Source organism: Spea bombifrons, chromosome 6 (genome assembly GCF_027358695.1).
Source record: "Spea bombifrons isolate aSpeBom1 chromosome 6, aSpeBom1.2.pri, whole genome shotgun sequence".
In the NCBI taxonomy this organism is placed as follows: domain Eukaryota; kingdom Metazoa; phylum Chordata; class Amphibia; order Anura; family Pelobatidae; genus Spea; species Spea bombifrons.
This window is the reverse complement of record NC_071092.1, coordinates 39,662,788-39,688,023: the sequence shown is the minus strand read 5'-3', so window position 1 is coordinate 39,688,023 and position 25,236 is coordinate 39,662,788. Positions and strand designations below refer to the sequence as shown.

General features: G+C 40.4%; 2 protein-coding genes, 1 long non-coding RNA gene and 1 other non-coding gene across 4 annotated transcripts; 3 read left to right on the top strand and 1 right to left on the bottom strand.

Annotated features, from left to right (window-relative positions):
- The first annotated feature begins 4,248 nt into the window (after positions 1-4,248).
- Positions 4,249-14,386, top strand: ZYG11B (zyg-11 family member B, cell cycle regulator). The gene is made up of 14 exons (XM_053469948.1): positions 4,249-4,683; positions 6,035-6,200; positions 6,686-7,440; positions 8,126-8,266; positions 8,353-8,529; positions 8,901-8,965; positions 9,440-9,539; positions 9,834-9,884; positions 10,112-10,273; positions 11,353-11,400; positions 12,085-12,282; positions 12,604-12,656; positions 13,133-13,230; positions 13,669-14,386. The coding sequence occupies exons 1-14, from the start codon at positions 4,681-4,683 to the stop codon at positions 13,848-13,850; spliced, it is 2,199 nt and encodes a 732-aa protein (XP_053325923.1). The 5' UTR covers positions 4,249-4,680; the 3' UTR covers positions 13,851-14,386.
- On the top strand, positions 10,597-10,731 carry LOC128501060 (small nucleolar RNA SNORA57). Its single transcript, XR_008354999.1, has one exon. It is a non-coding gene; the product is annotated as a small nucleolar RNA SNORA57 (small nucleolar RNA).
- A 2,138-nt stretch (positions 14,387-16,524) lies between the features above and the next one.
- On the top strand, positions 16,525-17,162 carry LOC128500378 (uncharacterized). The gene is made up of 2 exons (XR_008354917.1): positions 16,525-16,629; positions 16,674-17,162. It is a non-coding gene; the product is annotated as an uncharacterized LOC128500378 (long non-coding RNA).
- Positions 17,163-18,065: 903 nt separating this feature from the next.
- On the bottom strand, positions 18,066-25,126 carry ECHDC2 (enoyl-CoA hydratase domain containing 2). The gene is made up of 10 exons (XM_053468995.1): positions 24,680-25,126; positions 23,478-23,545; positions 23,206-23,293; positions 22,460-22,546; positions 22,240-22,332; positions 21,170-21,226; positions 19,665-19,852; positions 19,127-19,177; positions 18,816-18,863; positions 18,066-18,261 (listed from the first exon to the last, which is right to left on the bottom strand). The coding sequence occupies exons 1-10, from the start codon at positions 24,801-24,803 to the stop codon at positions 18,184-18,186; spliced, it is 882 nt and encodes a 293-aa protein (XP_053324970.1). The 5' UTR covers positions 24,804-25,126; the 3' UTR covers positions 18,066-18,183.
- Between the last annotated feature and the right edge of the window lie 110 nt (positions 25,127-25,236).

Below are 25,236 nucleotides of genomic sequence, written 5' to 3'. Positions count from 1 at the left end.
CAGAAGGGGATGGCGCGGCAGGAAACACTATCCCACTTAGGCCTAAGTCAGTACCGAAGGTAAATACATCACTGGGGGGCAGCAGGTAGTTCTCCATCCTCAGCTCCAACGATATGTATGGAGACATCATCAAGTCAAAGTCTGGATGAGGATCATGAGAGTTGCTGGAGATCACCCTGCTGGATACCCATTGAATAATCTCCAACGAGGCACATAAATAGTTAAAACATTATTGAAGATTGTAATGTGTGTTTATGTGTAATAAATAGTTTTATGAATTCCCGGCTGTTGTGTGTTTATTATCGGGTTTGTAACTGGATATAGCAGTATACATAAAGACAGCATTAAACATGGATATAACATTAAACATGGACATCGCATTAAACACAGAGATAACATTAAAAAATGAACATAGTATTAAACATGGCCGTAACACTACTCATGGGGATAGCATTAAACATTGACATAACATTACACATGGATATAGCATTAAAAATGGACATAGAATTACACATACAAATAACATTAAACAGGGACAAAGCATTAAACATGGACATACTGTTACACATGTATATAGCAATAAATATGGATATAGCAGTAAACTTGGAGATAGCATTATACATCGACATAGCATTATACAAGGAGATAGCATTAAACATGGATATGGTATTAAAATGGATATCGCATAAAACATGGAGATAACATTACACATAGAGATAACATTAAACATTGTCATAGCATTACATGTAGAGCTAACATAAATCATGGACATAGCATTACACATGGAGATAGCTTTAAACATGGACATAGCATTACACATGGAGATAGCATTAAACATGATCATAGCATGAAACACAGATATAGCATTAAACAGGGAGATAGCATTAAACATGGACATAGCATTACAAGTGGACATAGCACTACAGATGGAGATAGTATGAAACATGGACATAGCATAAAACATAGATATAGCATTAAACATGGACATAGCATTAAACATGGACATAGCATTGCACATAGAGATAACATTAAACATGGACATACCATTAAACATGGATATAGCATTAAACATGGACATAGCATTACACATAAAGATAACATTAAACGTGGAAATAGCATTTAACATGTATATAGCATTAAACATGGACATAACATAAAACACGGACATAGCATTACACATGGATATAGCATTAAATATAGAGAGAGCATTAAACATGGACATACCATTACAAAAGGAGATAGCATTAAACATGGACATAGCATTAAACATGGACATAGCATTAAACATAGACATAGCAATAAACATGGACATAGAATTAAACATGGAGATAGCATTACACATGGATATAGCATTAAATAAGGAGATAGCATTAAAAATGGACATAGCATTAAACATGGACATAGCACTACTCATGGATATAGCATTACACATGGAGATAGCATTACAGATAGAGAAAACATTAAACATGGACATACCATTAAACATGGATATAGCATTAAACATGGACATACCATTTAACATGGCTATAGCATTAAACATGGACATACCATTAAACATGGATATAGCATTAAACATGGACATAGCATTACACAAAAGATAACCTTAAAACGTGGAAATAGCATTTAACATGTATACAGCATTAAACATGGACATAACATGAAACACGGACATAGCACTACACATGGATATAGCATTAAAAATGGACATAGCATTACACATAGATATAACATTAAATATGGACATAGCATTAAACACAGACATAGCATTACACATGGACATAGCATTAAACATGAAGATAGCACTAAACATGGACATAACATAACCCAGAAATAACATTAAACATGGGCATAGCATTAAACATGGACATAGTATTAAACATGGAGATAGCGTCACACATGGATATAGGATTCCTGTCACGTTACCAGAAATCCATGACATTTCCATGTTTTTATTCTAATACATGTATTCTATATATTTAAGAGACCCACTTTGTTTGTCTAAAGATATACGTATGAGGTTTTTTTTACATTTTCATTATTATCCTCACACCATCACTCCCTCTACCCCTCCAAATTCTGCTCACACTGGCTAAAGTAACTCTCAACCGCTTTAAACTGCCGCGACCTGTACCTTATCAGTGTCCATCGTTGTCCTTAACCCCTGCCATGGAGTATAATGTTAAGCAGTGTTTGTATGTTTTAGGCGGTGTGTAAGATGAATGTTAAAATGTGTTCTAATGTGTTTTACCCAAAAGATCAGTAATACATGTGTTAGAGAGAGCTACATATATGTTGGGCTCCCTGCACATACATGTGTAGAAGATCTTAGCTGAGACTGTTATAAAGAGTCAGCGCTCTGTGTTTTCTCTGGAAGATGAATAGTGTATGTGTGTTACCGAGAGCTGTGTATATCTTGGGCTCCCGGCGTGTCTGTGTGCAGGAAATTATTACAAAGACACTCTAACAGAAAGTCAGTACTATGACATCATAAGACATCACTGTTTCAGCTCTCAATTGCAGGGGGAAGGTAATGCTGCTGCTATTTGTGTTAAACAAATGAGTCAGAACCCAAATTTTAAGGACAATTTGGAGATGAGGAAAAGTTAATACTTTAGACTGCCAGCTATTCCTGTACATATACCAGCAAGCCGGTCCCTGTATATAATACAAAGCAGAGGGGGGCACAGCGACGGGTTCTGGCCATAGTTTCCTGGATTCCTTTAAAAGTGGGGCACCAGGATATGATATCATACCCTGATGCCCAGAAGGGGATGGGGCGGCAGGAAACACTATCCCACTTAGGCCTAGGTCAGCACCGAAGGTAAATACATCACTGGGGGGCAGCAGGTAGTTCTCCGTCCTTCATCCGTCCTCAGCTCCAACGATATTTATGGTGACGTCATCAGGTCAAAGCCTGGTGGCGGCCGGTAAAATGGTTTAAAATTAGGCTCCGGAAACTAGAGACATAACGGAAATTGTTCAAATGGCACACTGTGTGCGGAGGTGCTGAGTCATTTAACTTTCAACCACCTTAAAGTGCCGTGACCTGTTCCTTATCAGTCACCATCACTGTCCTTAACCCCTGTCATGGAGTATAATGTTAAGCAGTGTTTGTACTTCTCGGCTGATTTTTTTTTTGTGAAAGTGATCTAAAAGATGTGTTTTAGATATTTGGGCAGGGGTGCAATTTCAGTGCTTGCCATAGGCGCTATTTTCAGTAGATACGCCTCTGTCCATAATGTAGGGCCAGCTCAGCCCTTCTAGAAGCTCATCAGGGTTGACCATTATTGTTGCATGGTGAGGCTGCTGGTGGTTATTTTTAAACAGCAATTCTGGTGCAAACTTTTGAATGTGGTCTTATCACCATAGCAGCCACGGACTGGTCTATTCAGAAAGCTTATTGCATTGGTTGATCTAGCAATGAAACCGCTATTAAAATGTTGCTACAGAATAGCTCTTTATTAATGGACCTGCTTCTCATCTGCAAACTCATTTTAATTGAATATAAATATAATATTATATATAAGAAGATCAAGGCCAGGTTTCATATGCTTGTGCATTTTTTGCATTATAATTTTACGTAGCGTATTAAGCTAGCGTGGCTGTCAAATAATTTATAGAATACGTTGTCTTGGTAAACATATTCGGGACAGAAGAAATTCAGAGAGCCGTCATGTCATGATATGAGATAACAATAATAATTTCTTTAGTCCTCTCGATTGTAAGCTCTTTTCGGCAAGGTCCTCCTCGCCTGTTGTTTCTGTAAGTCATCTTGTTGTGTTATATATTACTTGTTATGTCCTGTCTACCCATTGTACAGCGCTACGGAATCTGATGGCGCTATATATAAAACAATAAATAATAATTCTTTACCTATGCATTCTATACAATGTCCAATTGGTGTGTTGTGTTTTAATTGGAATTAAACAGGGCTTTTAGGAAGAATTTGCTCATTGGCATTATCCTGCGTCCATTAATGTATATCATCCCTTCCCTTTTCTGTTAATGTGTTTTAAATCGGAGTAGGTGGCACCCATTGGGTGTTGATGTCTTCCGAATATGTTCCGGGTGTTTCATTACTGAGTCACCTGGCTGGAATAGCCCCCTGGGCAGAATGTTGCCAGCCCTCGTCTGATAAGCCCTTAGCAGGCACTGCACTTATAACTGGGGGCACAGCCGGCGATACGCTATCCCCCGGTCGGCTTTTATATATCCTAAACAGCGTTCCGTTCCCAGTTGTCACTCGGTTACTCGGCTATGCTCCTTTAAGAGATGTTGCGTAGCAACGCGTTCATTTTCCGGCTTGTTGCGCTCTCGCCTTCCGTAGCCGGGCAGGGGTGGAGGTAGCGCCTCCGGAGCGGGCCCTCCACAGGTGGACTTGGTGAAGCGTAACGACCCAAGGCCTGGCCGTTCCCAAGTAGCCCGGAGGCGCCACTTCAAGCTAGAGACTTGCCGCGCACTATAGCCGGGGGCTCCAGTACACGACTAGGCCCAAAACATCACCGGAAGCTGGGAAGACACCTGGAACCCGGTCCTGTGGGATCTACACGGCACCGGGCGCTCGTTCAAAGAGGCCCCGCTACACCATACGTATAAATCCCAGCTTCCTTGCCCTGGGGAACCTGTCTCGGTCCGTGGGGGTGACAAGCAGTTTGTTGATATTTACATCTACGGCTCGACATGGTGAGTGCCGCCAATAAACATGCAAAATGATATATTACATTAAAAAAGTAACGCTTTATGGCAAAACAAGTGGGAAAAGGGGCATAATTAGTGGGGAAAAAACCCAAATCTTTATAGATTGAGATCAGTTCCCAATGTTTATTTCTGATCAGGCCCACGAAAAGTGGATTTGGAAATATCACACCATCGGTGTGCATTATATTATTGCCCCTCGTGCTTTATGTACAGTTACGCAGATTTTAGGAACTCACCTATACGCTAACAGATGCCCCGATGGGGCAGTTAACCGCATGGACCGGGGTATATAGCTATGTTGGTTTAGCTACTGGGCTGGATTCTAGAATGTTACTTCTTGTTTAGATATCAGAAGTGACTTCTTAATATTAGAGCCATGAGCTTCATCATTAAAGAAATGTAACTAGGCGTTGTTAGCCCCGTGTTTAACCCTTACCCAAGTTTGGGGGTATAATGTAGAAGCCAGGAGGGCGTATGCCCACAAAAGTCAATATGAAGTAGAACAAAAAAAAAAGGCGATAGGCTCAGCCGATAATAATGAGTCACGTCTGTCTAATTACTGTGTTTTGGCTGCTCCTGTTCAACTATTCCGGCAAGTTCTGCTCTTCATGCCAGTGCAGTGTATATTAAATTCTTACCTTTTTACTGGCCACAGGCAAATATATCTCCTGGCAAAATTCATACTTTACATTTAAATGATGTATAACATAGGCCTTTCCATAATGTATACATAGGCTATTTTACGTGACATCATGAAATGTTGATGTACTTTGTAAAGCAGCACAAAAGGTTTGAAAACAGTTGAACGGAAAGATGAACCCTCTCAGTATTGTGTGCAGATGATTTGTGTGGACCAAAAAATGAAAACCTACATTTTATCAGACACCTAAAACCAAGTATGCAATTAAGGTAAAGGTGATAATAACGAAAGGACTATGCTGAGAATAGAGCAAAAACAGAATAATAATAATTTTAAAAAATATATTACCCTAGCACCGAAAGTAAAAAATATTTTTTTAAAAAAAAAAATATTTAAATTCATATATTTATTATACTAATAGAGTTACATTTCGGAATAGTCTCCTCCTGTATCAGTACCTCTCAACCAATCAACAGTAACCAGCAACTCAGCAATAGGGTAGAGATATCTTAATGACACACAGATCGTGAAAATATCTTTCTATAAGGTGGGCTTTCATTCCGTAGATATTACCATGTAGATGTAGTTACTTTGAGTTTGTTTAATATACAGAACTGTACAATATATAATTTGGGAAAGTGACCTCCATTAAAGGTGGGATAGATGTCTAACATAATATCCATATTTCCCCCCCAGGAGGAATCCTCTCCACAATCCTTGCTGGATATCTCTCTCCATTATCTGAGCTCTCACCTGGAAAAGTTCTGTTGGGAGCGGCAGGATGGCACCTACTGTCTGCACGATGCTGCGTTGTTTCCCCAAGAAGTGGCGGATCGGCTTCTGCAGACCATGGCAATACAAAGTAAGCCTTCTAATCGAATGCACAGCCGTGGATGAGTTTATCCCATCACTGTGTCTTTCTTCCTTCTATCAGGAACTGCGAGGAGATCTTTTGAGGTCATTCAACAGCAGCTTTAAATCTAGTAGCTTTAAAATAAAGGTCGCTGCTGTAAATGTGTTGGAATTCTGGGAATTAGAAGCACGTTTAGAGCGTTGCTCTTTTTTTTTTATTAATAATATTTTAGTGTTTGACATCCTTCTATATCAGTTTGGTTTCTGTTGGGGTTAGGGGATGACTTGGCATAAATAAACAAATACGCCAGAGATGTCAAAAAGGGAGATTAAAAATACAACTCTGACAATTTTTATTTGCTGTTAGGTGTTTATATACCTTTTTAGATAAGATATATAAATCTCACATTTTTTTGTATTAGCACAGATTCTGAAGAAAATCTTTGTTTTTCGCATTGGAAGGTGTAACTTTGTTTCCAACTTTCCCCTGTACAGGGCAGCTAAACGAGGTAACGGTGGGTATTTTCCGTGGGAGCCAGCTACGCTTGAAAAGAGCCTGTATCCACAAGGCAAAGATCTCTGCGGTTGCTTTCCTAAGGGCTTTCTGCCACCATAAACTTGTTGAGCTGGATGCTACAGGGGTTAATGCTGATATTACCATAACCGATATCATAAGTAGCCTCAGTAGCAGTAAATGGATCAGAGAGAACCTTCAGTGTCTGGTGTTAAACTCGCTTACCTTGTCTCTGGAGGACCCTTACGAGAGATGCTTCAGCCGCTTGTCTGGTCTCCGTGCCCTGAGCATCACCAACGTTTTGTTCTACAATGAAGATCTAGCAGATGTTGCTTCCCTTCCTAGACTAGAAAGCCTGGACATCTCCAACACATCTGTAACTGACATTACTGCCCTCATAGGCTGCAAAGACAGGTTGAAATCTCTCACCATGCACCACCTGAAATGCTTGAAGATGACAACAACACAAATCCTTGATGTTCTCAAAGAACTGAAGCACCTTAATCACCTGGATATATCCGACGACAAACAATTCACTTCAGACATAGCGTGCCGTTTATTGGAGCAGAAGGACAGCCTGCTCAGTTTGGCTTCACTGGACATTTCTGGAAGGAAACATGTTACGGATAAGGCAGTGGAGGCCTTTATCAAGCAGCGACCCCATGTGCAGTTTGTTGGTCTTCTCGCCACCGAGGCTGGGTATTCAGAGCTCCTGTCCGGGGAAGGAAGTGTCAAGGTGTGCCATGCTATCCTGTTTCATTAAAAGTTAGTTTTCTTTTAGCTTTCAATGTGCTTTTCCACCAAAAAACTAATTAAAAGCATCACTTCTAATCGTGCAGAGTGCCAAAACCTTTCCCAGAAGTAATTTATTTAGTGAAATCAAATTTAGTGTTAATTTTTTTGATCTTGGGCATCGCTAAGTGACATGTGATGCAAAAGCTTTCATAGGTTGTTGCTATAGAAACTGGAAGTGAAAAAAGGAAAACAAAAAAAAACACATTTACAAGTCTGCTAAGGAGCAGGTAATGCCCTGTCTAAGTGGAACAGCACCTTTCGGTGGGGGGTTGTGATCCTGTAGAGGATTATGTACAAAGCCGACTGGCCGTATCTTATACATTTCCTGTTTTACACCTGTTTTTAGGTCAAAATAGCTGATTATAAATGCGTCTTTATGAAACCAAATTAGCAAAGATTATATTTTATTGGGCATAACATGCATATCTGGGTTATCTAGGTGTTTTTTTTTTTTCTTTCTGAAGAATGCATACATTCTCGGAGTACTTTAAATATCCGTTCTTCTTTAACACGGCTCTCGGAGGCAGTAATCTGTCCCTTTAACTGGTAGGATGCTTAGTTAATGTATTGCACCTTTAATTTGATGCAGTACTATTTTTTTTATTTTATTTTTTGCCTTTTTTTAGGTGTCCGGTGAAGCAAATCAAACACAAATTGCTGAGGCTCTTCGCCGGTACAGTGAACGCTCATTCTTTGTCCGCGAAGCTCTCTTCCATCTTTTTAGCCTAACTCATGTAATGGACAAAGCTAACCCAGAGATGCTGAAGGTAACTTTAACCCTAGAGGTCCATTTGTTATGAGGATTGTGGATGTGCGGTGTTTGCTGATCATGTTACTTGTGCTTACTTTGCAGCTAGTGGTGATAGGTATGCGAAACCACCCTGCCAATTTGCCTGTACAGCTTGCGGCCAGCGCCTGTGTGTTTAATCTGACCAAACAAGATCTCGCAGCTGGAATGCCTGTGAAGCTTTTGGCTGATGTGACTCATTTGCTTTTAGAAGCTATGAAGCAGTTCCCCAACCACCAGCAGGTATGTCTTTACCCTCGAAGTCGTGAAGAAACAGCAGGGTAGTTCTTCAGCTTGCTTGTTAATCTTGTGACCTGTGTCGGGTCTTTTTTGAAAGTTTGTAGCATTAGCACACTTTATAGCCTTGCTTCCAGAGGTATTTTGGTGAATTCATTAAAGTGCAACCTACAGAGGTGGAAGAAACGAAGCCAACTTGAGCCTCAGGGCTCACAGAAATTCTTTTTGTACAATCCCTTGGGCTACTGGAATCTGGGCAGAAAAGCCTCTCACTACTGGCAGCTGCTATCAATTGCCGTAGTCTTTAACTTATTTCTAGGTGTGTGTGTGTAAAATGTATGAGATAATATATTTTTTCTAATATTTATGCATTGCAGTTGCAGAAAAATTGTCTGCTCTCCCTGTGCAGTGATCGAATCCTTCAGGATGTTCCATTTAACAGGTACATGAAACCTGCTATGTGACTTCACACCTCCTTAACATTTAATTGCTACAGAAATGCCTCTTTATTGTCCTCCTTATTAATACAGCAGCAAGGGATACTGTAGGGTAGAATATATATTAGGCTCTGGTTATTTAAATTTGCATTTAAACTCGCCAACATCACTGGACTTTACAGAGACCGACCCAAGGGAGCCTTTCTCGAGATTGTCTGAACTGAGCCCTTAACAATGGATAGTTTAACTATGCATTCTACATAGTCAACAACTGTTTTATTACTATTTATTATGCTTTTGGCTCTTCATAGTCAAGTTGGCAAGTTATTTTCTAGTTCACATCTCAGCGACTAAAAGCAGCTAATTCTCAGAATTGCTAGATTGCTGGTCCCCAAATCTTTGAGAAGTTTACCGCAGTCTAAAGACTGTTAATGGTGGTGCAGGGCAGGTAGTTATTTAAAGTGCTTGTTCTTCGACAGGTTTGATGCCGCAAAGCTTGTCATGCAGTGGCTGTGTAATCACGAAGACCAAAACATGCAGCGTATGGCTGTCGCCATCATTTCTATCCTAGCTGCTAAGGTTTGAATTCTATTCGGTATTTTTGTCCTCTAAGTACTTTTCTGTTACTTTTTTGCTACAGAAAGTCCTGTCATTCTGTTTAAATATGACATGTGCTTCTTTACCCCTGGGTGCAAGACAAATCTATCCTTCTGTTTATCTGTCCTTTTTTTTTTTTTTTTTTTTTTTTTTTTTTATCACGGTTGACATTTAGGAATTTCTTATTAACAAAGGATTAAAATAAGTTTTGCATTACCAAGTAACTATTGGATTACTCGCTGTTTATCTGTTGTGATATTTCTGCTTCTTTGTTAGCTCTCCACTGAACAGACTGCACAGTTAGGAGCCGAGCTCTTTATTGTCCGGGTATGTATTGCTTGAACTTTTTTTTTTTTAATTTATTTGAACCCAAATTTAAAATAACTTGGCTGCAGCTGCGCAGTGCATCTTTTCCTCCCTATGGTCGCTGTTTTAAAAGGTGCGTTCTCCACCTTGACTTATAATAGTGTTCTACATACGACAATCCCATATAAAAGACAATCGCAGTCATGTCAATGGCACCGCTCGTGTTAACACAAATATTTATTTCTTAGCAACTGCTACAGATTGTGAGACAGAAGACCGGCCAAAGCTTGGTGGACACCACGTTGAAGTTCACCCTCAGTGCCTTGTGGAACCTTACTGATGAATCTCCAACCACCTGCAGACACTTCATCGAAAACCAAGGCCTGGAGCTATTCATGAAAGTGCTTGAGGTAGAGTCGGCCGGGTGTTAATGCATACTACTAGTCACATTTGGTTGTCTGAAAGTGTTACAATGATGTAATGCCACCTTAACTTGACTTATCAAAGAGGAAAGTATTATTGCAGGGGTTTATCTACATCACAAAAAGCCATTAGTAGTGGTCAGGCCAAATCAGAAACAACCAATATGTTTCCTGCACTTGCAATAGACACATCCTCGAAGAAAATTGTCCACCCACAAATTGCCTGATAACCTGAGGTATACGTTAATACCTATACAATAAATATAGATAAAAAAATAATTCATTTGTGTATTAAAACCCAATTCATCGCACCTCCTTTTCTTGGCACTCAGAGTGTTGTCTGTACCTCTGTGTGATATGTACGGAGGTAGATCATACCCGGTGTTATGTCTTCGGTGCTAGCTCGACGCCATGGGCTAGTTCTATCCTCAATCACTGGGACACGTAAAAAAAAAAAAAAAAAAAAAAAATCAGCCCAAAAGAATAAATAAGCAAAGTTCATCAATAATTGTATATCATGGTCCGGTAGAGGTACTTCATAAGTACCTCTGCCATACGCTAGTAAAAGTCCAAAGTGATAGTAAACCTATGCAGAGCTGTGTAATCAATCGATATGCAGTCCAAGGTTCACAAAAAGTCGATGCAAGATGTACGCTGCTCATTTGGATCTATATTTAGTTGCTGTAAACCCCTGAGGCAATTATGCGTATTGTTTGTGTTTGGTTTATATGCAGTCCTTCGATTGTGGAGGGACTGACGTATTCATTGCATCACATATCTCTCCACAAATTGTTAGAGTGCCGGCCGTACTATACATTTTTGGGTGATTTTTGTTTCATGTCAAATCAGGTCATAAGCTGTGGAAGTTATGGGAGAAGTCTGACATCCAGGTTATAGAAGAAAGTTTTCGCTCTTTTGGCAGGTTTAATGCTGTTGTAATTGGGCATGAAAACTTTGTATAGTATATATACTATATTGTTTACAGGTCAAGTGTATTTTCCTTCATATCATGTGAAGGTTGCTCTCTTGGTGTTATGTAACTGGCTTTCAATTCCTTCTGTCCTCAGACTTTTCCTTCAGAGTCCTCCATTCAGCAAAAAGTTCTGGGCCTGCTGGTAAGATCCTGGTTCTTCCTATAATATCACAGAAAGCATTGTTAGAGAATCCTCTTTTTGGTATTGAAAGTATTCTTTTTGTAGCTTGTTTTGTAATTGGGTGTCATGCAGATGTTATCTTTAAGCATAAAACGAATAGAAATGCTTTGCCTGTTAACACGAGATACGTCCTGTAGATATAGAAGCCACAAACTCTGTATGCGTATGGTGAGAAAAAAGTGACACGGATGGGATCTAACAAGATTGTAACGGCTGTTACCGGGAAACTCCAACCCTATGCTCAAAGCTATGTATAAAGCAGGAGACATAAGCGAAAGAGCCATCTCCTATAAAAGCATTTGGAAATGATATACCTGTGTCCTTATCTACATGTGTATCCCCAGAACTCCAAAAGTGCCTTGAAAACTTTGTATTTTGTGAATTATATAGAGCGTTAAGTGTGTTATATTTTGCTGTCATTTTAATTAATTTTTTTTTAATAAACTGTTATGAACAAATTCTCCTATTTATGTTTAATAGCACCCTTAATTCTAGTAAAATAGGTTTGGGGTTTTGGTGTAAGCATGATGGACAGTAAACAAACATATATTTTAATTGAGAGATTTACGAACAGTCCCTCCCTTTATCTTGGCTTAACTTTATCCGAGTTTTTATTGGGGGGCATGACGTATGTTTCTTTTGCAGAATAACATCGCAGAGGTGAAGGAGCTGCATTCTGAGCTCATGTGGAAGGACTTCATTGACCAAATCAGCAAGCTGCTGCACAGCGTAGAAGTTGAGGTCAGCTACTTCGCTGCCGGAATCATTGCTCACCTTGTATCCCGGGGGGAAGAGACTTGGACATTAACTTCTAATCTAAGGAGCACTCTGCTTGAACAGCTGGTTAGTATTGGGCCCCTAAATCATTTTCTGATACAGCTTGTGTGTTACACATGACATCAACTTTGTTCCCCATCTGACAAAACTCTAAAGTAGCGATGAACAAAACTTTAGACATTTTCCAACCACCAAAATAAATATCTGCTCTTTCCAACTCTCTGTATCCCTTCAGTTCTGTTATTACTCTGTAGCTCATCTCCTGCGTGTCTAATCTGTAAATTCTCCTTGGATAGTAGACAGTCCTCACATTATCTGCTGTTAGCGTTTGTATTTGTTGGTGTTCCTGTTCCCCTAGGTGTAACTTAATTACCTTTTATTTTCCAGCATTCGGCCATTCTCAGTTGGCCAACACCAGAGTGTGAGATGGTGGCTTACCGGTAAGGACTCCTCTGCAAAATCAGTTTTATTTGGAATTTTCTTAACATGTTCTTGATTCCTGTATTTTTATTTTTTTTTGGTTTGTATCTGGAATTATGTTCTGCAGGGTGCCTTACTGCTTTGTACCTACATGCCTAACTACATGCGGAGTACCAAACATTTAGTTTTATAACTCCAGAAAATTTCTGCAAAAAATATTTTGTTACAATGGCCTGTAGTTACCAACAGTCTCGCAATGTACAGGGTGCTATACCATACAGTTTCTGAGACCACTGGATCCATTGGGTACACCCTGGTGAGTTTGCTGTCCCATAGTTGTTAAGCAGTTATTCACTGATATATGTATTTGTCTGTATATATATAAAAAATATGTTGGTGATCATGCCACAACTCAATTAGTTGAAAATATAGGGACATGTATTTTGTAAGTATATGATTGCCAGCTTTGTTTCACCTCCTATATATGTTTTTGCAGGTCCTTTAACCCATTTTTCCCACTCCTTGCATGTTTTGCCACACCTGGCGTCCAGCTCTGGGCAGTGTGGGCCATGCAACACGTGTGCAGCAAAAACCGTATGTACTTTAAAAGTTTTGTGTATTGTTTTCCTCTGCTTGCTTTTTGGGACCTTTTTTAGCCAGTGCAAATATATAAACGCATTGTTTTGAAGTGTGCATTTACATATAAAGATAAATATAAAGTACTTTACCTTGCGTATATAATGTCATTTTCTTGTACCTGGTCTACAGCAAAACTTTAAATCATCCAGAATCGGGGTGCACAGGTTTTCAGCACAGTCTCAAATGAGCTCAAAAGTCTCAAGTGGCTTCCATTAATACTAACAGCCATTTGTCAGAAAAGACTTTGCTGGGGTAAATGAGGATGATTAATGAGACCATATTGTAGACAGCTTAATATAGTCAACTTAATACCGTTTTATGCCCTGCTGGATGTTGCTGTATACCTCATTATGTACGTTGAGCGTTATGCCCTAATAACCTTTCTGTCCCCAGCTGTGCGGTATTGCAATATGCTGATTAAGGAGGGAGGCTTGGAGAAGCTGTACCTAATCAGAGATCACATGTGTGCCGACCCAGATGTCCTTAGGATCACCATTGCCATTCTGGACAACTTAGACAGGCATCTAACAAGGCATGGCAATGCACCCTGCCCAAAATCCGCTGCATTCAAGTGAACCGAGGCTGTGGCCTGGATCTGCCCGATGTCTTGTGGATTGTGTAAACTTAAGGTTTGGGGGATTTTTGTGACGACTTTAAGTATCAGAGTGGATTTTGCTGCTTTTTTTGGTCACAGAGAGACATTATTCTGGAAAGAAAATAATCCAGTGTTGTTTTCTACCACTTGGCATCGGTCCCTAGGATGGATTGAGGATGCTGCATGTGACCTGGCTGTAACTTCCGAATACCCCCTGGTTTTGTGCTTGTGCTGATCCCAGTAGTTTTTATTTTTTAGTGTGCTATGTTGGGCTTCAAGCGAACCTTATCAACTGGTTGGACTTAAATGACCATGTTCCTTCTGTGAACTGCACTGGCATTTTAATCCTATCTTAATGTAACAGTGTTACCTGTATCGGAGTCTAGTAGAATTTAAACAACCAGTCGAGCCTATGTACAAATACACCTTTGGTTAATTTGCTCTTGGCCGATGAACAGAAGATTCTAAAAATGGCATTGTTTAAAAAAAAAAATGCTTAACCTTAACAAACAAGAATAGATGAATAAAACCTGGCTGGGTGTGTTGGCATCCGTTAATTCTGTTACTTATATACTCCGTTTCATAGGCCAGTCCACATCTAGGATTTTGCGATGCCCTGATGCCAACCTTGTAAAGCAGTTTTTTTTTCTTATGAAAGCTTTTAAAAGGTTTACAGAAACTTTTCCCTTGATCAGTTTTAAGAGTGAATAGTTTTGTTGTGCTGTGTGTACTACAGGAAGGGGTTAAATGGTATGTACAATCCAAACCATCACGAATCTAAAGAATATTTCTGATGTTTGTGAAAAGCTTGCAGACGTGCGATATTAATGATAACCCCGTTTGCGACGCAGAATACGGTCTGTACGCTCCGCTAATGCCACAAATTATACAAGTGTTTTGTTTTTTTAATTATTTATAATTCTTTTAAATCTTTGTATGGAAGGTCACACAAAAAAAACCCTGCGGCTTGAAAAAAAAAATAATCGTGCACAATAAATGTATTTAATCATCATTTGGCTAGCGCAATGGGCAGGTGGACATAATGCCGATGTTTTTAGATTGTTGTAAATCTACAAATCTGAAAACCTCTTTTTTTTTCTGTAAAAAGTAGGAATTTACAGGTAGTAACTTCCAGCCTGCATCCAACTGCAAGTGCGTTCGTTTTCAAAAAGTATTACGTTTTTAAACTGGGCCGTTGCGCATTGGGCTGTCCACTCTTTTCTCTCTAATGGAGATGATTATACTAAAATGTACTACTATATGGTTGCATTTGAGGAATGGTCACATGCACATATGTGTACATACCGCATTATATTTTTTCAAGGAAGGATAACTGTATAGTCTATAATATATGTACAAAAAACATAATCTCTAATCACATGCAGAAATCTCCTTAAATACAGTGAAAAGCTCTTTTGTGAGGCTTTATCATTTATTTCTATTATCAAATTTTAACATGAGTTTCCAAAAATGTTTTCATTATTTTTATTAAGCTTGTATTTTCATAATAGTCATTTTCTTCTCGCTTGTTTCACAAGCATTGAGAAATTTGGTAAACTGTGAACCCCTGGCAGCCGTTTCCCCCTCCTTCGTTCACGCGTTTGTATGCCGAGAGGACGGTATACTCTGAGCATTACTCGGGAGGAAGAGGGAACATCCGGCCAGCACGTGTTTACTAACTATGCTCAATTCCTGCGAAGCCCAAGTGATGTTTCGCGATCTGGTGATTGCTCCATCGCACAGATTTACGTCAGATTGGACGGGGGATTTGGGAGCAGCTGAGTTTTCTTCCTCTATCGCCACTCACACCACATTAAGCTACAGATCAGATCACATTGTCATTCCTTATCGAATAAAAAAAAAAAAAGAGGCCGTTACATATACTTCAGAGGTGCTGTCTGTTTAATTATTACATTGTTTTTTTGTTTTTTTATAACCAATTTTCTTTTCAATAGAGAGGAAGGGAGACCACATTTTCTCCACATTGCTAGTGGTATGCCTACCCTTTTGGTTTTAATTAGTGTTATCTGGAATCTTCATGGATACTTTTGATCTGTATACCTTAAAATTGTTAGCAACGGATCATCCTTTTGTGTGTGTGTGTGTGTTGTATAATATATTAAGAAACAATCAAATTGTGACACTTTGTGGATAATCTGCCATTTTGCTATCCCACAATCCCTCTCTCAATTGTTCACATCGGGGTTAAAAACAATGGTATACATTCTCGTAGGATTTCTAACTTTTCCAAATAGACCCATAGGAATACAAACTGTTGTGAATTAACTTAACATGTGTATATATGTCAAGTATTCTGTATGTTTTAGAGATTTCTGAGTTTTAATGGTTATATTAGCAAAGAACTGTTGTCTATTTAACATTGTAAATTATTGCCACATAGATTTTTTAGAGTATAAGACTTATCAGAGATTTGTATTCATGTTTTCATTGTCTGATGGGTTTTCTCCCCCTAACATACAGTGATTGTTTAAAGTGTATTTTCCCAATTGTTAATCTAGGATTGTGGGACTGTTCACTGCGATGACTCCTCAATGACTTACACGGTGAAGAGTCTATGGCACGTTCATGTCAAATGCTGTAGATGAAGGGACTTTATTGAACTCTATGGTCTCAGCTGTGAAGCCTGAGTCCCTTGTGGGTTCACCATCAATGATCGATCTGTATACCAGTTGTGCTGAAGTGAGTTCTTCACCAAGACCCATTTGGCCAGCTCCTTTCCATTGGTTATGGCGGCATGAGTTGTACCATGGGAAGTAGTTGACATGTGAGTTTTAGCAGTAAGGCAGATGTTTCTTTACACCATGTTTCGTATACAAGGGGTTTAAAAGATCATGTTTTGAGTGTGACTGGGATGACTAATACAACGGATTGTGTGTGTACTAACCCACCAGTTTGCAGGCCGGGTAATGGCCTCCTAATGTTCATGATGCATTATGACAGGCCACAACCTGTGTGACTTTCCTGCAAATAGGCAGTTTGAATTAGTTAATGCTAATGGGAACCTCAAACATTTATTGCATTTTGTACACCCAACATTATTGTTCTTACATGAGGGAAGTTGGGCGGCTGTAATGTGCGTGTTTCTGTGGGCCCTGGTTAGTGAATACACCCCACCGACTTGTATTGCTCACCACCGTCACACTCGTTTTTGATGAGACTTTGGCTTTCCTACTGTGTTGCAAAGCGTAATCTATTTTCTGTTTTGAAAATTGTATAAATAACTCATACAGTTTTTGTCAGCTATGAACAAGACAAGTAAATGCGCACACGTTCATGCTGTGTCAGTCTCTTTGTTTGCCTATATTTATGGGTTGTGGTGTTTTTTCACATTTACAGCTCTTACCGCCATGGGTAGGATAACCCTGTGAAAGCCAGCATTGCTTTCCAATAATAAAAAAGAATAAATAGACTTGGATGGCACAATGTAAACGAATGGCTTCTTTGGAGTCCATTTATTTGACTTAGTAGAATAAGAGGTAGGTTTGGGGCAGCTGGTTCACATTCAGTGTGAAGTCGGTTACTAAAGAGACCCTTTCTTTCTTCATTGCTTAAAGGAACGGTCTGGTCCCCAAGTTTGTATCTTCATTTTTGAGTCTTTACTTCAGGAAAATGGGCAGATTACATGGGCCCAAATGGTTCATATTCTGTGTTTTTGATGCAGTGGGTCCATGCCAAATGGAATCTAATATGGAAACCAAGATGATCCTTTAAATGGGTGGCTCATAGGGGTGTTCTTAACATCACTTGCATCAGATGGGGCACTAGTGGTGTGACGATGTACTCGCAAGTGCAAAACTGAGACGTATAATAGTTTAAACTGAGTTTGCAAGAATGTTAAGCAGTTGGGATCACCAACTTCACTTTGCATTACATGCGACCAATTCAAATTCCTATGCTTATGTGGGTTACTGAACCAGATGTTTGGCCCTGGGGACAAACTGCAACCACTGTGACTTGAACAGATTAGAGGAGGGTACCCACACACACTGTAAAATGAGCACAATTAAACTCAACTGTCACACTTTATATGCCTTTTTCTCAGCTGCTATAAGACAAACATCTCCAAAATGGCACTTTGCTTTGGGAAGAAAAGAGACATATTAAAAACTCATGCGACAGGTAGTTATTAAAAACTCAGTTCTGATAAAAGCTTGACTGTATAAGTAAACACCCATAAGGCATAAAAAGGTAGTTTTTATTATTTTAATTAAAGAAAATATTCCGAAACACAAACGTTGTGATAGAGGAGAACATAGAACTGCTTATTCCAACTTTGCTTTTGAGAAGCCAGGTTACTCTCCTGTATAATGAGGCTTGCGTTTCTCTTGGAACGCCAACATTCCTTCTAAACGGTCCTTGGTAGGAATGACCTAGGAGGGCATTAAACTATATTTTAGTAAAAAATAAAAACGCTTTAGAAGAAATTGGAATTTAAAATCTAAAGGACAAATCTCCAGAGGTTGTATGCATTGAACCAAGATCAAGGTGTGCAGATACAGGGTAGAATACTTTGGCCAACCAGCCTTGAACCTTGAAGTTTTAAGTATTCTTTGGCTTGGATTGGTGCCTACGGACCCAGAGTTGGTATAAAGTCTTTTCATGGAGCTTGCAATTCATTAGCACTTGATCTGGGGCTCCCTCCAGCACTACCCCTGTGGGTAAGGGGGTTTTAAAATAAGGTAAGCATGAATAACATTCTAGATTTTTATCTTTGATCAACTTTTTGATAAAAAATTATAAAGGAAAAGCAGAATAAAACATAAACCAATTAAAATTTTAATTAATTTTGAAATTTCAGTTAAACATTCTGCCTAAGGCTGTCCTGTAACCTTTTCCCTGATGCAGCAAATTACTAGAGCAGCTACTCGCTGTCACACTTTAAATGTTTTACCAGCATGGTCCTTCTCCGAGTGCAACAACGTACCTGCCCGTAACACAGACCTTCGATGGCCATTCCAGACGAGATGTCCACCTGTTAATGATATAATGGTCATATGCTTTGTACATTAAACCACGTTACGGCCAACAGTGTGCCCAAAGAGTGACGTAGGCTTGAATTTGACAAAACTACAGCTGTTGTGGCTAATAGGAGTTAAGGTGGCACAGCACCTGTCAATAGGAGGGTGCAGGTCCATCATTTTTAAATGGGTTACGTTGCCAGTAAGTGGGTACAGAAACCTCCTGAATAGCCCTGTAACAGACCGACAGCCATCTCTATTTCACAGAAAAGGTTACCTCGATGCCTTTGTTCATGGCTAGTTTGGCCATTCTCACAGCCACGGGAGCCTGCAAAAAGAATGTGGGAAAGATGGTTATTAGGAGTCATTGCTACATTACAGACCCAAATCCTTTGTACACTAACCTTTAACACCCACAGAAATTCACTGAGGACACAAAGTCCTGCCAAAGGTTTCTCGGATCAGAACAAACTGGGCGTACAAGCCTGTAGCCAACACGAAAGCAGCTTGCTGGAGCAGTTTTTTTTTGTTTTGTTTTTTTTAGCTTTTTAAAAAGTGGCATGGTTTGAATATAATATATATATATACACACACACACATGTACACACACACATAACTGCAGTGATCATAACATTTGTTTTCACTGTTTTGTTAGACTAATAAATAAGGTGTTATGGGTGGCATGCTGTTTACAGAGTGCTGTGGTTTAGGTATATCATAAAATTATCGCACCTTAATTAATCCAAACAAGCACTGATCTGACAGCAGTTGAGTCATGTGTGGGCAAATCCTGTATAAGGGCTTGGTTCACGTACCTGCGGGAGGATTTCTTGGGCCAGTTCCAGCGCTTTCTTGTATGCAGCGTCTCCGGCCTCGTTCTGTGGAACCGTATCATTCACCAGCCCAATACCGTGCGCCTGCGCACCTTCTATTTGCCGGCCGGTGAAAATGAGCTCTTTGGCTAGACCAATTCCTACAAGACGTGGAAGCCTCTGAGAACCCCCTATAAAACCAAAGGCAAATACGGCCTCTATTAAAACACAATAGCATTCGTTTCTTATAAAAGTGGTGCTACACTTAAAAAGCTATTATCTGAGCCGCTCTGACACTAACACTCTCTCTCTCTCACTGTGAGGAGTGTCCCTTTAAACAGCGGACTGCTCCTCCTGTGTGGGTGAGGCACGTTTCAGAAGACACAATGTTCCCTTTTTCTCCTCTGATCTCAAATGTTCATGTAAAGGAAGGCCCTGCAGTCAATTGGCTTTGGCTATGTTATTACATTTAATTTATTCTGATTCTGTAGCGCTATTACAATGAAGTGGAAAAGCAAGATGAACAACTAATGCATGCGTTTAAGACATACTGGCATAGAAGGAAAAAAGGGGCCTTGTTCTTGCAATCTTACAATAGAGGTTGGAAGGGGGAACTGAGACAGAGTAAGGGAAATGATTATTTGATTGTAGATCAGGTGGAGAATGTGTGGTCTGGAGAGATGAAACCCGGAGGTAACGGCCAGCTTCTTTCTGGAATGTTGTAAGAGGATATATTGTATGCTTTTCTGAGCATGTGGGTCTTTAGTTTAAAGGTAAAGAAAGTATAGGATATAATAATATACACACAGCTCACTTATAAAGGTACTAAGTATATATATATGTAAAGTTATTAGGTACTTGCAATTTGTAAAATCTATTGAGTATAGAAAAGCATTTTCATTCCTCATCATTAAAAAAATCAATGTGCATGATTTGAGTCTCTGCTGTAAACTATAGCCAGAAGTTTGAATTTTAATCCAGAGTGGGGTGGCAGACATCAGCCTATAGCTAGTTCTTTTTGTCTTTGACATTTAGTTTCAATGTTTTAAAGCCACTGAATGGAAAAGTTAACCATGTCTAAGATCCATGGACAGGCCAGCTGGCACATCAAATGCCAACAGCACTCTATATTCAACAGTGCTTCATGCTATAGATCAGGTGCCATCATTTTCCGCAGCACCCGGCCCCATGCCGCGTGTGTATGAAAATGTAATGTGTGACCACACGCATCCAGTAAGCAGCGGCACTTATCATTGATTTGGCGGCAACCGGCCTTAAAATTGTAGTTGTAGGTTTGAATTTCCTGATTAATTCCCCGTAAACACCAGTACGGAGATGTTTAAACTCATCCTTCGGCCACTAAGGACACCATGTGAACAAATCAACACAGGAGGACATCTTTAGCAGAAGTAGGTTGTAAGCAGGAGACAATAATAAGACTTCTTGTAACACACGTGACCATTGTCTAATTTACTATAAAGACTCACGGATCGGTTTATTTTATTTACCGGCTCCAGGAAGCAATCCTCTCGTAGTTTCGATCAGTCCCAGTTTAGCAGACGAGTCTGAAACATTAATTAGTTAATTAAATACCACGAAACCTTAGCAAGTTAGTTAGTCAAATACACACTTGAGATGATCCGTGGAAGGTGTTGCTGGAGTGCTGAGGAAATTTATTTGTTAAATGTTTATTTTATGTGTCCTTCAGAAACTTCTTATTGCAATGGCATAGAGGGAAAAAGCATTTTCTGTGCTTTTACTTCCTTTGTGAGGGTGATCTGGTGGATTTGCTGTAAATCTTGCTTCCCTTTCTACAAGAGAGGAAAACCCCACCGAGGAGAACTTCCATCCTCCGTACAGCATTGTGCAACTCTAAGAGATACCTATTTCTGCTGCCTCAGCTCAACAGCAACCACAAGACCTCCAAATCTCCACCCAAAGCAGGTCTCAAAGAGAAGGGTTTTCAACTAGAGTCAGAATTTCAGCTGAGAGCCGTAGGAGCGTCACACATGGCCACAGAAGCAGTCAGTGTGTCTGGCAGAACCTTAAGGTTCCTTATAGACTTAATACCGAAAAAGGACAATATAGAGTACTTTAACGTACATTCTTTAAGGACACTTACCTTCTTAAAATACTGCTTGGGACCACTCTTTGGGTGTGGTGGGTGGCAGTATGTCTGTCTATCTAATTTAGTCTCCTGTAAATCTCAAGTAAACCCATGCTGGACCCCACTGGTGGTGACTATAGTATACTAATGCATCTCCTGCACGGCTAGGGGCTGGGAACCAGAATAGTCCGATGAATCCCTCCATGCATTTGTAAGGAACAAAAAAAATGTAAGTATGAAGGTGGCACTCGGCTGTCCTACCCAGTAAAGTGACTTATGTGTCTCTTTATTAAAGGGTTAGTTGCAGTTATATTACCCCTGCAGGGCAGTTTTTTTATATACCTCTTATTTTCTCTTTGCAGGTAGCCCTTTCATTGGCCCAAATCAAAAAAAAAGAGGGCAGGTACTTGGTAGAAAATACACAATTGTTTTGAATTTTCATCTGTACAACTTTGGGTTTTTTTAACTTACCAGCTACACGGAGATCACATGCTAGGGCTAGTTCTAATCCCCCTCCGAGGGCATAACCATCCACTGCAGCGATAGTTGGCATTGGGAGGGCAGCTGGAAAGAAAAAAATAAATAAGATTAAATAGAGCTGCACCCCCCCATGATAAATGCCATAATCTGTATTTGCCACATCCCACATTCACGTGTACAAACAACCCATCTCCGGACTCTGGTCACCTACCAATCTCATTCATTAGCCCTCTCAGCCTCTGTATAAACAGTGAGGCTTCGGTATTATCCATCTTGGCTCGCTCTTTAAGATCAGCTCCTGATTAAAGAAAGAATAAACACTCTGTATGTTAAGCGGCGTTTGTGTTTGATTAATAAATTAGCAACTTGGACAAACTGTCCTCAGAGAAAGGAGAGCCAACATTCTACACAGAGCCTCTTCCAAAATGTCTATGATGTAACTCATACATTAGGAATAGAGCTTACAATCTAGAGGGAACGGGGTGAGGGAGAATATAAGGCATATGGAGAATGTAGGAATAGGGAGATGTAGCCAGAACTCATGACGATGACGATGACACGCTTCTCTGAAGAAGGGGGTTTTGAGATTTTTCTTGTATATGGGGGGGGGTGAAAGCTGGAGGTTCTTTGGAAGGGAGTTCCAGAGATATGGGGCAGCACAAGTTAAATCACGTCAGCGGGAAAAAGGGGATAAGTGGGGAGGAAATCCTTAGCCCACAGGAACAACGTAAAGAACGAGTAGGGGAGTATAGCGTTATGAGGGCAGAAATGTATAGTGGAGTGTTTGGCTTTCTATGATAGGACAGGGATTTTAAATGTAATGGGGAGCCGGTGTAGGGCTTCACAGAGCGGGAAGAAGAGTGACGTGTAAGAAGGTGAAGCCTCGCAGTGGATTTTTGGGGAGATTGCAGAGGAAAGTGTTGAGAAAGAAGAATGACTACCAGAAGGGTCACTTACCTGAGCAGAATACGCCCTTTACTGCGCTTCTAACAACCACAACGCGGACGCTGGAGTCATGGCGGAGACTGTCCACTGATCGGAAGAACTAGGTACAAAATCAAAGGAGAATGTTTATGTACGTTACGTCTACTTTACGTGTCCACCATTTTTTCCGTATAACAGGCATTCCTCAGCAAAATTACCCCAAGCGTGCCTATAATAACGTTTAGCATTGTACAGCTGGTACACTGGTGGGTCCAGTTTTTTACAACTACTATTAACGAACAAACCTCGTTAACAAAGAGGTTTCCCAGCGCGTTCCGAGCATGAGGCCTGCACATCACAATCTCTGCAACACCTGGAAGAAAGTTAGAGAGCGTCCTGGATTAGCATGCAGGCAGATGGGGCAGATCATCTGACAAAGCATCAAGTACCATAGCTTCACCTTAGAACGTAGACCTAGCGAGGGAGAAGATTCTGCAGCTTTATTTAGGGACAGTCGTTATTATATTTTATTTATATAGCGTTCATTTCCGCAGCACTTCTTACAGTCAATACATTGAAATCGTCTAACCAAACTAGAACGGAGAGACCGAGATTAGACGCTACATTAGGTAGAGAGGGCTAGGCTCACAAGCTTACAATCCAAAGGATGGGCAGACAAAGAAACATTATCAGGGCCATAAGCAGAATAGGGCAGACCTGTCTTGTATTTTTCAGGGGGAGTCAAGTTCCCCGCTCCAGAAAATGCCCACGGGTAGTAGGTGTCTTCTGGAAAACGGTGAAATATGGTTGCCTTGACTTGTGATCTATGGCGACAGCGTAGAGCATTAAACACAAGTGTGATGTACATCATTATCAAAGTGGGGTTCCCGATTGATGCTTGTTATTATATACTGATTTATAAAGCACCATCATACTCTGTAGTGCTGTACAACGGTTGTTGCGCAATACTTAGATTTCATATCTCATTGTGCAGTAAACTTTACGGCAGAGCTGATACGGTCATTTCACATGATAATTCAATTATTAAATGGTCCAACTGGGCTGCATTCCATGTAATAACGACTTTGGGTGTTTATCTAGCTAGCTGTGCTATAAATAGAAGCAGAACAGATACAAAAATCAGAAATGCTGAAAACAGGATCTTTCAGGCTGGAATGGCCTGAAAAAGTAATTCTAAGAGCAGGTTAGAGCTGCAGGAGGCATTATACAACTTATAAATAACATATATATATATATATGCAAAACCTTTAGGGTCAGTACAATGTAAATGTTTTGAAAGAGTTAGAAATTGGGAGAAGCAGCATCACAGCAGGTGCATTAAGCTAAAACCACTACTATTGCTGGACTACACTCCGTATTACCCAGTCTGTCTGGGGATGATGGGAGTCCAAGTTCAGCAACAAGTTTAGTGGGGGAGCCGCGCAGGGCATCAGAGTGCAATCAGGGGCCAAAGGTCACGTGTGCCAGAAGCTGGGGCCACACTCACCAGCATTGTTCCCATCTAAGTGCGTGACATGAACCTCTTTGCCCCCCGGAGTGGAGCTGAAACCCCTCTTTAGCCCGGGGAGAGCCATCCGAGCTCCGATCAGCTGTCTGACTAAAATCCCCATTCCGCAATTTTTGCCGGTAATTTCACCACTTGCGGTTACTGCGCGGATGTATCACCGGATCCGGGGTGGGGAGAGAAGCGAAAAAATTCCACCCCCAACAAGAAAGTAACTTACTAAGGGGACTTGGAGGGTGCGCTCTAGGGGGGTAAAAGAGAACAAATACCCTCTCACAGACTTATCTACAAGCTAGCGTCTACCCCGGTGCCCTTCTCTGACCAACGACGTAACTACCCCCTGCACTCCAATTCGAGACCCACAACTTAGGCTGGCAAAACTACAGTGCGTGAACTTGTGGAACTACAATTCCCATGAATACCTATCCGGCCTGTGACCAGTTAATGGCTCGCGGGGGATCATGGGAGTTTTAGTTCCCCAGCAGGAAGCTGCCAGCTACCCTTGACCCAGACAAGTCTTTATATGCTGTACGTGAATG

Excerpts from the sequence above, each read along its gene's own strand:
- ZYG11B (XM_053469948.1), top strand. Across the intron at positions 6,201-6,685 it reads GCAGACCATGGCAATACAAA|GGCAGCTAAACGAGGTAACG; the intron begins GTAAGCCTTCTA and ends TCCCCTGTACAG. Across the intron at positions 12,283-12,603 it reads GCACTCTGCTTGAACAGCTG|CATTCGGCCATTCTCAGTTG; the intron begins GTTAGTATTGGG and ends TTTATTTTCCAG.
- ECHDC2 (XM_053468995.1), bottom strand. The coding sequence starts at position 24,803 with ATGGGGATTTTAGTCAGACAGCTGATCGGAGCTCGGATGGCTCTCCCC. Across the intron at positions 22,333-22,459 it reads AGGGCTAATGAATGAGATTG|CTGCCCTCCCAATGCCAACT; the intron begins GTAGGTGACCAG and ends TTTTCTTTCCAG. Across the intron at positions 21,227-22,239 it reads ATGTGATCTCCGTGTAGCTG|ACTCGTCTGCTAAACTGGGA; the intron begins GTAAGTTAAAAA and ends TTAATGTTTCAG.